Source organism: Aythya ferina (assembly GCF_964211825.1).
Source record: "Aythya ferina genome assembly, chromosome: 5".
Classification (NCBI taxonomy): Eukaryota; Metazoa; Chordata; class Aves; order Anseriformes; family Anatidae; genus Aythya; species Aythya ferina.
The window spans coordinates 47261554-47273842 of record NC_140301.1 but is presented as its reverse complement, the minus strand read 5'-3'; the positions used below and the strand labels follow the sequence as shown (position 1 = coordinate 47273842).

Here is a 12289-nt window from a genome sequence, read left to right as displayed (position 1 = left end):
TTGGATTATTAAGATTTTTTTTGGTAAATCTGTACAAGGATTTGCTTTATTTGAATAAGGATAGCATTTTCTGCCAAAGTTACTTAAATATTTTTATCCTTAAACGTTTACTCTTTTTTTATTGATGCTGCATGGTAAAGATGCTGACTTAAAATTCATTTTATTTCTCCAAAGTAAATCTTTGCTCTCACTTTCTTAGAAAAATAAAGAAGTCTTACGTTCAAATTAAATTTTGCTTAAGTTAATACCATTGCACTTATTGAACTTACGTATTAAATGGATTATCTTTTGCTTGCACTGTATGTTTTTTAAAATATATGGAAAAATCAATATATGGTGTCTCCGAAGAGTAATCTGGTTTTCCAGGACTATATCTGTGGTAGAGTTGTGGAATGTAGTTTACCACAGCTTCTGCAGTGGAAAATTTGTAGTAGGTAGGAACCAAATGCAAATTAACTTGGAAACATAACAGGAGTAAGTTACTCTGAAGAAAATAAGAGTACCTATTGTAACGATACTGCAATGATAGGAATTCTTCTCCGGAAACAAAAGAAATACCAAAGCTGTGATACATGTACAATTCAATCATATAGCCTTCAAAATGAATAAAATAATCACAGTGATATTTAGCTGGGTAGTCTTCTGATCATGAAAGTTCAAATGTTTTTTTTTTTTTCTGTTTCATGGCAGGGGACTATTAAAGAAAATTGCAATGTTAAATAGTATATTAAAATAATAGTTTTCAGATTCAAAATATGTAACAACACCACTATTGTAAGTATTTTCAATACAACATTGTCTGAACTTGAAACAGTTTTGATTAAGACAATTTCTTCTGCAGAGGACATGCACGTAGTACATGTCTTAAATCTTCAAATATAAGTAGATAATAGTTGTAATAAGCCAAGGGCAGTGTTTGCCACAAGGTTTGATTTGTTGTTTTTTTTTGTTGTGTTGTGCTTTTTTTTTCTGTGTGTATACACTTCCGTAATTCCATTCTATATTTTCCCCACTCATGCTTTTTGTATTTAATAATTTGTGATTTTTATTACCATTACTTACTGCATTGCCCCTTCATTTGTTATACAATATTTACTTTGCACTGTACATTATTCATAGTTCCATGGAGTCTTTTCTGATTCTTTGTTGAAGCATCTAATTCATTCTATACGCGACTTATATTTTGTGCATTGAATACTGAATGAGACAGAAAGCTAACATGAAAGGATAGTAAGTGAGAACTTAATTAGACTGTATCAAATATGTACATACGGGAGGAACAAATTGGAGTTATACAGGCAGCTTTGAGCCTGAAATTTCTTGATATAATTAGAACATGTGCTTGTGAAAGCCTGTTTATGTAAATAGATAAAATATTTTGGCTTGGGGGGGGGGTTTAGAAGAATTTCCTAAATATTTTTAAATAATGATCAGAATCCTGTAACACAAGAAATTCCATTGTAAATGAGTAAGGAATTTAGAGTTGCCTAATACGAGATCTATAGGACCTAATCATGGGTATAACCAGTATTAATAGTCATCATTTACATGGATTAGTAATGGGAAGAGCTTACAAGGTAAACCTTGTCAAAGAGTGCAGTTATTTCATTAGAGCTGAAGAATGTTCAAAGAAGGTGTGCTGGAGATGTCCAGTTTCTGGAGGAGCATGTAGCAGCTGAAATTTTCCTATTTTTTTCCTCTCTTTCTCCTCCTCTTCTCTTTTAAGATAGCATTATTAAATGAGTGTAGTGGTTCTGCTTGAGTGGGCAGCCGAGCTCCACCACAGCCGCTCTCTCACTCCCCCTCCTCAAAGAGGAACTGGGAGAAAATATGATGAAAAGGGCTCAAAGGTTGAGATAAGGACAAGAAGATCACGCAGTAATTGTAATGGGCAAAACAGACGTGGCATAGGGAGATAGTAAGATTTATTGCTTATTACTAACAAGCTAGAGCAGTGAGAAACAAAGGAAAGAAACCAAAAGCACCTTCCCCCCCATCCACCCTCTTCCACCTCCTCCCCCTGAGCAGCGCTGGGGAACGGGGGAATGGGGGTTATGGTCAGTCTACAGCACTTCTCTGCTGCTCCTTCTTGGTCACTCTCGTCCCCTGTGCTGTGGGGTCCCACCCACGGGATACAGTCCTTGATGAACTGATCCAGCGTGGGCTTCCCACAGGCACCAGCTCTTCCAGAACTGCTCCAGATATGGGTCCATACCACACGGTCCATCCCTCAGGAGAAAACTGCTCCAACCTGGCTCCCCCACGGGCAGCAGCTCCTGCCAGGTCATCTGCTTCTGCGTGGGCTCCTCTCCACGGGCTACAGGTCCGGCCCGGAATCTGCTCCGGCAGGGGTCTTCCACAGGCGGCAGCCTCCATCGGTGCAGGTCCACCTGCTCCACTGTTGTCTCCTCCATGGACTGCAGGGGAACAGCCTACTTCACCACATGAAGCAGGGGACTTCTGCTCTGGCGCCTGGAGCACCTCTCCCCCTCCTTCTTCACTGACCTTGGAGCCTGCAAGGCTGTTCCTCACTCCTCTCACTCTCCCAGCTGCTGTGTGGCGCAGCGTTTTTTTCCCTGTCTTAAATATGCTCTCACAGAGGTGCAAAACAACATCGCTTATTGGCTCGGCTCTGGTCAGCAGTGGGGCCCTTACCAAACATGGGGCAGCTTCTAGATCCTTCTCACAGAAACCACCCCTATGGCCCCCTGCTACCACAACCTTGCCATGTAAACCCACTACAATGAGCCTTTGGTCTGACTCAGTACTAATGCTCCTGCATGAAACTCTGTGGGATTGAAACAATCTTACAGACAGATAATGTAAAATAACAAGGATATACACATAAAATTGTTATTATTGTAGAATAGTTTGGGTTAGAAGGGGCCTTAAAGATAATATAATTCCAACCTCTCTGCCATGGGCAGGGACACCTCTCACCAGACCAGGTTGCTCAAAGCCCCATCCAGCCTGGCCTTGAACACCTCCAGGGATGAGGCATCCACAGCTTCTCTGAACAACCAGTTCCAGTGCCTCACCATGCTCATAGTGAAGAATTTCTTCCTTATAGAAGAAATGCCTTGTCCTATCACTACACTGGAGTGTAGTCCCTCCCCATGTTTCTTGTAGGCCCCATTGAAGTACTGGAAGGCCACAGCGAGGTCTCCCTGGAGCTTTCTCTTCTCCAGGCAGAACAACCCCAACTCCCTCCTCCTATTGTCACAGGAGAGGTACTCCAGCCCCCACGATCATCCTCATGACCTTCCTTGACTTGCTCCAATAGGTCCATGTTCTTCTTGTGCTGGGGGCCCCAGAGCTGGACGCAGCACTCCAGGTGGGGTCACAAGAGCACAGTAGAAGGGGAGAATCACCTCCGTCACCCTGCTGACCATGTTGCTTTTGATGCAGCACAGGATACAGTTGGTTTCTGGGCTGCAAGCGCACATTGCTGGCTCATGTTGAGCTTCTCATCAACCAACACTCCAGGTCTTTCTCCTCTGGGCTGCTCTCGCTCCATTCTCTACCCAGCTTTTATTTGTTCTTGGGATTGCTCTGACCTGGGTGCAGCACCTTGCACTTGGCCTTGTTGAACATCACGAGGTTTGCATGGACAAGTTGTTGCCAGTAACTTACTGGGGCCAAATCTAAATGAGTTCTTCAGTGTTTGCTCCAAATAATCTAGGCTTGTAGAATAGTTCAAGGACACTACTTTTCTATACTTTATCTTAGAATGGCTACATGTATTATTTTTAGTAAACATTTGAAAGTCACACAGTATCAAGCAGATACCAAGAAATAATAAAAACTAAGTACCACGACCATGATTTTCTGCTAAGTAGCTTTGACAAGCAGCTTTTACAACTAATGTTGGTCATAATAGGGTTAGATCAGGACAGTATTAGAATGCCAGGTTTTAACTCTGTTGGATTTTATTTCAAATATTTTTTTCAGAATTTTACATTCTTTAAAACTGTAAGTAACTCACCATTTTTATTTTGCTCTTAGGTGGAAAGGAAGTAACAAGTAAGGAGGAATTGAAAGGTGTTCAGTGGGCATCATGGACCTGTGTTTCTGGTGTTGAAGTTAATGGAATTTGGCCCAAATATTCAGATATAAATGATATAAATTCTGTGGATGCAAATTTTATTGGGCAAGTTATGGTTACAGCTGACGATTATGGAATAGTAAAGCTCTTTCGATACCCATGTCTAAGAAAAGGTAATACTTTTAGTTCCTAAATGTGTATTTATGAATTTTGGTTACTCAAGAAAAAGTTTTAGAAAACTGGATTTATATTATAAGAAATTGTATAAATGGCCAATTTATTCTTAGTAGTTTAGTTTGAGCTCAAAGGTGACAAACAGTGACAGGATGGTGTATTGGCAACTGCAATAGTAACTATAACAGTGTTTTATTTTATTTTGCATAGAATAATCAAAAGTTTTTTGCATCTTTTATTTTGCAAAATGGTTCTTTTTTTGATAGAATTTTTGAGGTGATAGAATATCCACCTTTTTTATAAGATCTATATTTTTAAGTATTTTTGCCTTGGTCTTCAAGTAGTTTTAGAATAAAACAGAACAGTTCAGTTGGAAGGGATCTATGAAGATCAGACTATTTAGTCTGTTATCAGACTGTTCCAGTGTGTTATTTGAAGTTTAAATCACATTTTCCCTCAAAATTTTAAGAAGGGTAATGACAGATCTCAAGTGAAATTTTTATAACTAAAGCCTAAAGCAAGGTCTATCATTTTTAATTTATACTACTCATGACTAAGTGAAAAGAGAGAAAAGTGTATCTTTTATGACATATGTTTGATGAGAAGGACTTCGTTTTTTTAGAGCTGTTTGAAGAACTCCATTCTAGACACTATTAGAATTGAACTAAAACAAAGCATTGATCCCAGAGGTAGATCTCTGTCTTCAAGCCTTAGTTTTTAATAAGTGTTTTCTTAACCAAAAAAAAAAGTTTGCCTGGGGACTAGTTCAAATATCTATCTTTTGAAAGAGGAAATCCTACCTTTAAACTAGGTAGGAAGGGGGATGGGGCTGAGGCTAGGATTGTTGGGGCTGTGCCAGGGGGAACAATGGCAAGGCCGGAGGATAAGGCAATGGCCCAGCTGAAGTGCATCTACACCAATGCACGCAGCATGGGTAACAAACAGGAGGAGCTGGAAGCCATCGTGCGGCAGGCAGGCTACGACTTGGTTGCCATCACGGAGACGTGGTGGGACCAGTCTCATGACTGGAGTGCTGCAATGCCTGGCTATAAGCTCTATAGAAGGGACAGGCAGCATAGAAGGGGTGGTGGTGTGGCTCTCTATATTAGAGAGTCTTTCGAGGTTGTAGAACTCGAGGTTGGGAATGACAAGGTCGAGTCCCTTTGGGTTAGGATCGGCAGGGACAACAAGGCTAGTGTCCTGGTCGGGGTCTGCTATAGACCGCCGAACCAGGATGAGGAGACGGATGAGGAATTCTACAGGCAGCTGACAGAGGTTGCAAAATCATCAGCTCTTGTACTCGTGGGGGACTTCAACTTCCCTGACATATCCTGGAAGCACAACACAGCCCTGAGAAAGCAGTCTAGGAGGTTTCTGGAGAGCGTGGAAGATAGCTTCCTGACGCAGCTGGTTAGTGAGCCTACCAGGGGAGGTGCCCCGCTAGACCTTCTCTTCACAAACAGAGAAGGACTGGTGGAGGACGTGATCGTCGGGAGCTGTCTAGGGCAGAGTGACCACGCAATGGTGGAGTTCACTATTCTTGGCGAGGCCAGGAAGGGGACCAGTAAAACCGCTGTATTGGACTTTCGGAGGGCTGACTTTGAGCTGCTCAGGACACTGGTTGGTGGAGTCCCTTGGGAGGCGGTTCTGAAGGGCAGAGGGGTCCAGGAAGGCTGGGCGCTCTTCAAGAGGGAAGTCTTAATGGCGCAGGAACGGTCTGTTCCCACGTGCCCAAAGACGAGCTGGCGGGGAAGAAGACCGGCCTGGCTCAACAGAGAATTGTGGCTTGATCTTAGGAGGAAAAAGAGGGTTTATAAGCTTTGGAAAAGTGGGCAGGCCACTAAGGAGGACTTTAAAGAAGTAGCGAGGCTGTGCAGGGACAAAATTAGGAAGGCCAAAGCTCATCTGGAGCTCAATCTGGCTACTGCCGTTAAAGATAACAAAAAACGTTTCTATAAATACATCAACACAAAAAGGAGGACTAAGGAGAATCTCCATCCTTTACTGGATGCGGGGGGAAACTTAGTTACAAGAGATGAGGAAAAGGCGGAGGTGCTCAATGCCTTCTTTGCCTCAGTCTTTAGCGGCAATACCGGATGTTCTCTGGATACCCAGTACCCTGAGCTGGTGGAAGGGGATGGGGAGCAGGATGTGGCCCTCATTATCCATGAAGAACTGGTTGGTGACCTACTACGGCACTTAGATGTGCGCAAGTCGATGGGGCCAGATGGGATCCACCCAAGGGTACTGAGGGAACTGGCAGAGGAGCTGGCCAAGCCACTGTCCATCATTTATCAACAGTCCTGGCTATCGGGGGAGGTCCCAATCGACTGGCGGCTAGCAAACGTGACGCCCATCTACAAGAAGGGCCGGAGGGCAGACCCAGGAAACTACAGGCCTGTCAGTTTGACCTCAGTGCCAGGAAAGCTCATGGAGCAGATCCTCCTGAGAGTCATCACGCAGCACTTGAAGGGGAAGCAGGCGATCAGGCCCAGTCAGCATGGCTTTATGAAAGGCAGGTCATGCCTGACGAACCTGATCTCCTTCTATGACAGAGTGACGCGCTGGGTGGATGAGGGAAAGGCTGTGGATGTGGTCTACCTTGACTTCAGCAAGGCTTTTGACACCGTCTCCCACAGCATTCTCCTCAAGAAACTGGCTGCTCTTGGCTTGGACTGGCGCACGCTTCGTTGGGTTAGAAACTGGCTGGATAGCCGGGCCCAAAGAGTCGTGGTGAATGGAGCCAAGTCCAGTTGGAGGCCAGTCACTAGTGGCGTCCCCCAGGGCTCGGTGCTGGGGCCGGTCCTCTTTAATATCTTCATCGATGATCTGGACGAGGGCATCGAGTGCACCCTCAGTAAGTTCGCAGATGACACCAAGTTAGGTGCGTGTGTCGATCTGCTTGAGGGTAGGAAAGCTCTGCAGGAGGATCTGGATAGGCTGGACCGATGGGCTGAGGTCAACTGCATGAAGTTTAACAAGGCCAAGTGCCGGGTCCTGCACCTGGGGCGCAATAACCCCAAGCAGAGCTACAGGCTGGGAGAGGAATGGTTGGAAAGCTGCCAGGCAGAGAAGGACCTGGGAGTGATGGTGGATAGTCGGCTGAATATGAGCCAGCAGTGTGCTCAGGTGGCCAAGAAGGCCAACGGCATCCTGGCTTGTATTAGGAACAGCGTGACCAGCAGGGCTAAGGAGGTGATCGTCCCCCTGTACTCAGCTCTGGTGAGGCCGCACCTCGAGTACTGTGTTCAGTTTTGGGCCCCTCGCTACAAGAAGGACATCGAGGTGCTTGAGCGGGTGCAGAGAAGGGCGACGAAGCTGGTGAGGGGCCTGGAGAACAAGTCCTACGAGGAGCGGCTGAGGGAGCTGGGCTTGTTCAGCCTGGAGAAGAGGAGGCTCAGGGGCGACCTTATCGCTCTTTTTAGGTACCTCAAGGGAGGCTGTAGCGAGGTGGGGGTTGGCCTGTTCTCCCACGTGCCTGGTGACAGGACGAGGGGGAATGGGTTTAAGTTGAGCCAGGGGAGTTTTAGGCTAGATGTTAGGAAGAACTTCTTCACTGAAAGGGTTGTGAGGCACTGGAACAGGCTGCCCAGGGAAGTGGTGGAGTCACCATCCTTGGAAGTCTTCAAAAGACGTTTAGATGTAGAGCTTAGGGATATGGTTTAGTGGAGGGCTGTTAGCGTTAGGTTGGAGGTTGGACTCGATGACCTTGAGGTCTCTTCCAACCTAGAAATTCTGTGTGATTCTGTGAAATGAGTATTATAGTTGCAGCATTGCATGTTTAATGCTGACTACAGCCATGTGATGATCTTGCTGGGTCTTAGGATATGTCTTTAAGCAATATGTGCTATTAAAGATTTTTTTTAAGCAACTGATATTCCTCCATAATTTTCTCAACTCTATGTGTAAAAGGTGATAACAATAATTTAAATCTTTCCAATCTTATTTTTAAACCTGAGACTGCTAAGGCAGTACCTGAGATAATACAAAAGCATGTTCTTAAAAACAAACAAACAAACAAAACCTGTCAATAATAAGGAAATTGAATTTGTTCCCTTTTTATCCCCTATTTTGTACTAGAGTTATAAATCTGAACAGTGCTGTTAGCACCTTCTTTTTACTAACTGATCTAATCATTGTGTTGTAATTATGCAGGAGCCAGTGAAAAAGTTAATGTGATACAGTTATACTAGTTATACTACCATTACGAAAGCCACTAAAGGTGTGATGATACAAATTGCTAGAAGTGCTTAGCACTCAAATGCCACAATAATAGAAGCAGGAACCAGTACTGTGAGCACAGATTGGGGTATTTTCACTAAGCTATATATAAATGATATAATATTAACATTTAAATTTAAAGATTTAAATAACGACATCTTTTCAGTGTAGAAATGGTAACTGGCAAAATCTTGGTTAGTGGGGTAAATGAATAACACTAATAAATTGCATAAAATGAAAAAATCTTCCTTAGTATACCTCATACAGGGCTATTGTATTTTCTCTCTCTCTCTAACAAGTTAAACACATATTATGGAATCCAAGTTTTCAAAAAGAAAAAAAAAAGACAAAATTTTACTGCTGTTAATCAGCATTGTTATTATTAGCTTAATTACTAGTAATTAGTGTCATAACTAATCTCTTGCTTTTTATAGTTGTGCCTTATGTGTTTCTTTTTTTTTTTTTTTCTGTTGTGCTTCTGAAACATTTATTCCATGTGTATTGGAAGGGATTTTTGTTCTTGTTCTAGGAGCAAAGTTTAAAAAATATCTTGGTCATTCTGCTCATGTGACAAATGTCAGATGGTCGCACGATCACCAGTGGGTTGTTTCCATTGGGGGAGCTGATCATTCTGTCTTTCAGTGGAAATTTGTCCCTGATCGGAAGTTGAAGGATTCTCTTCATATAGCACCCCAGGGTAAGTAATTTATAATGTAGGGGATGTTACATAAAATTGTTTAATGCCATTATAGAAACAGCTATTCAAAATTGCCATTGAATGAAATTGTTATTCTTTAAACTTTGCAGCTGCCTGAAGTACTTGATTGCATGACCTCATACTTGCACATACCCTTACATGTATGATCAGTCTTATTAAAGTCTTTAAACATTGTTTAAAAAAAAAACCCCCCCACACACCACTATTGTGTTCCTTGTGCAATGGGAAAATTTAAAAGTTCTGTCATCTGATCAAAATTTGGAAGTATTTAGATGATAATTTAAAAATTGTAATTGTTAGGGTTTGTTGGTTTGTTTTAAAAATACAGTCTATAGGCATTTAATATTTGGGAAAAAAAAAACATGTTTCTACCACTGACTGATACAGCTGTTATTAAGATCTCTGGTCTGTAAATTGGTGTTTGTATCTTGTACATTATTCACAGTGTATGAAGTAAAATACATTTGCAATTGTCCGGAGCACTGGAGTCATGTTGAGTTATATCATCAACATTAATCAACTATATTCATATTTTTAATACTTTTATTGATTATCAAATCAGAAACATTAAGCAGCTACTTCAAACATTTCCTGTTTTGTAATTTAGGTTGCTTCATTTTCTGTTTTCTTGGTGACAGAGAGTCTGGTTGATTCTAATAGTGATGAATCAGATTCAGATCAGTCTGATGTTCCAGAGCTGGACTCTGAAATCGAACAAGAGACACAGATCACCTATCGTCGACAGGTAACGATTTTAGTTTTGATGGGAGTTGGAATGCTTCTTAGGGTTTAAGTAGGTCTTTTATCAGGACCTACTGAAATCAGAGAAATTAGGGCTGTGAGAACTCTGCAGAAATTGAGCAAGATCATGAGAACTATTACTATCTGATGCATTCAAAATATTAAGTCAAACACACACAGAAAGTGATTTCACTTATTCCTAGCATGTTGTTTAAGAATTTTGGTTGTAGCTTAAAACCAAGTTGCAATGTAAAATCACCAACTGCAGTTACTAGAGACTTTTTTTCAAAAGTGCCTGTATAACATTTTTGTGGGTGATGATTGTGGGTGAATTCTCAGAAACACACTTTTCTTATAAATCTCTTAATTTACAAGTGTACTTTTTCTTAAAGGTTTACAAAGAAGATCTACCTCAACTTAAAGAGCAATGCAAAGAAAAAAGAAAAAGTGCAGCTTCTAAGCGACGAGAGAGAGCTCCAGGGAACAGTATAAGATTACATTTTGTTCATGGGTATGAAAAATAGGTTTCTTTAAAATATACAAGCAGACTACTGTTTTTGAGATTGGTATTTGTGGTTTAAAAACATACTGCAAGTTTTGCAATTTAGTGTTTTTATTTATTTCTCTAAAAGTAAATTTGCATTAAATTAATGGTAGCATTTAAAGCTAAGCTAGAATTGTTCTGAATGTGAATTCTGAAGTGAATTTACACTGAAAATTTAGCTGATGTTTTGTTATTTGAATAGAGGTGACTAAATAAAATATTTGACTATCACCCATATTTTTCAGTCCTTGAAAAGTAATAGTTCTCTTTTGGTATGGCAGCTACTATAGGAATTTTGTTTAGTTGAAGACTCCTGGGTTTTATAATACGTGTTTTTTCAGTATTTTATTAAATACATATTTCAAAACTCATATTTCTATACTTAATCTGAAAGAATTTAAAAATACCTCTGTTAGTTTAGGAATTAAATTTAATTTCTTACTAGATCCTGTAAGTGTGTTTGAATGCAGTTTCATTCTCTTTTTGGTGTTAATAATTGAGTAACAAAATAACTTTCTGATGCATCCTTGAAATCCTATGATTTCATCTTTAGGATTGGTAGTTTTCCATAACTTTTCATAACTGAAGATTTTTTCATCAGAACAAAGATGTGGTGTTTTAAAGCAAACTGATAGATGTTACTACATTAGAATAATGCACAGAAACATAAATTCACTTTATACAAAGCAAAACCAAAGCCTTTGTTAAATTAAGGCATTGGAAGTTGGGTAATACTGTGTTTTCTTTTCAAAAGATACCTTGTTGCAGGAATGGAAGTTACTTCTTAGAGGTAACTAAGTGAACAATAAGTTCTGATGCTGTCTATCTTTACTGTCTATAATGACTCTTAATATTAAAAGGTCTCCACATGGAATGCTCAATGAATAATTGGCTAAGAATAGTTAATCATTCAACTCAGTGATTCTGTCTGTAGCAGACGTGAAGTTTAAGGAACAGTTTGGGAAATAATGACAAATAAGAAACTTAGTACAAAGTTATTTTTTTGTTTTGTTTTTAATTTCCATTTTTTGGTGGCCCAGCATTCTTAGTTGAAGATTTTTATATCGTGTAGGAAATGCATTAAGGTGGGTAGCTGTATATAGTCTTTAAAAGTTGATCTAAGAAATCAAACCAAATGATCCTGAGGAAGATGTAGTACGAGCAAGGGCCCTGGATCTTTGGGATTATTGTTATTTCCTTCACAACAGAAGTGAAGCTTGACCAGAATATCCAGGAATGACCAGAAGTAGAATGTCCAGTTGAGTTCTGTCTGGTTACCCAATGTGCATCAAGGAAACTAATGAAGAATCCATGCTGAACAACAGATTTTTCTCAATGTCCAGGCTGTTAACTTTAAAGTGACCCACATCCAAGTGAGTAATAGGCATATTCTCTGATTCAGGAAGTCTGCTTTGCTTCACCTTTCTTTAGATGCAATGGAAATGTCTTAGATTTTCCTTGAAAGTGTAAAAAGTGGTGCTTTTTCAAACTAAGGAACTAGGAAGCTCTTTTTCTTTTCTTTGTTTTTGAGGTGTTTTTGTGTTTTGAACTTGTCAACTGCCTTGAAAGAACTTTTAAAATATTTTAATATCCTATAAGAAATCTTTTACACCTCTTGTTACTTCCTATTTTGGAAAGGGATAAAAACAATAATTCTTACCTGGCCACTGACTAATACAGATGAAAAGGCAACTCCTATTAACTGTTAGTCTTTAATTGCATCCTTCTCTAAGAGATCTGATGCAATCATCATCAGGTTATTAAAATGGTATGCTAACTAGTTTGGCCTCTTAAGTAATCCTCTATTTTCCTTCCACCATGTGTGACAGTGGCGGTTCAGAAACAT

The 12289-nt window shown here is 40.6% G+C and overlaps 1 protein-coding gene across 6 annotated transcripts in view; it reads left to right on the top strand.

The window, feature by feature from the left end:
• The window catches only part of EML5 (EMAP like 5), a 110544-nt gene that overhangs the window by 40400 nt on the left and 57855 nt on the right, over positions 1 to 12289 (top strand). For all 6 annotated transcript variants that reach the window (XR_014693341.1, XM_084520101.1, XM_084520100.1 and 3 more), the window contains 4 exons: positions 4006 to 4218; positions 8970 to 9137; positions 9797 to 9903; positions 10292 to 10410. Coding sequence is in view for 5 of the 6 variants with exons in the window: in XM_084520101.1 (XP_084376227.1) it covers positions 4006 to 4218; positions 8970 to 9137; positions 9797 to 9903; positions 10292 to 10410 (607 nt within the window). In the remaining variant the exon portion in view is untranslated. The remainder of the gene's footprint in view (positions 1 to 4005; positions 4219 to 8969; positions 9138 to 9796; positions 9904 to 10291; positions 10411 to 12289) is intronic.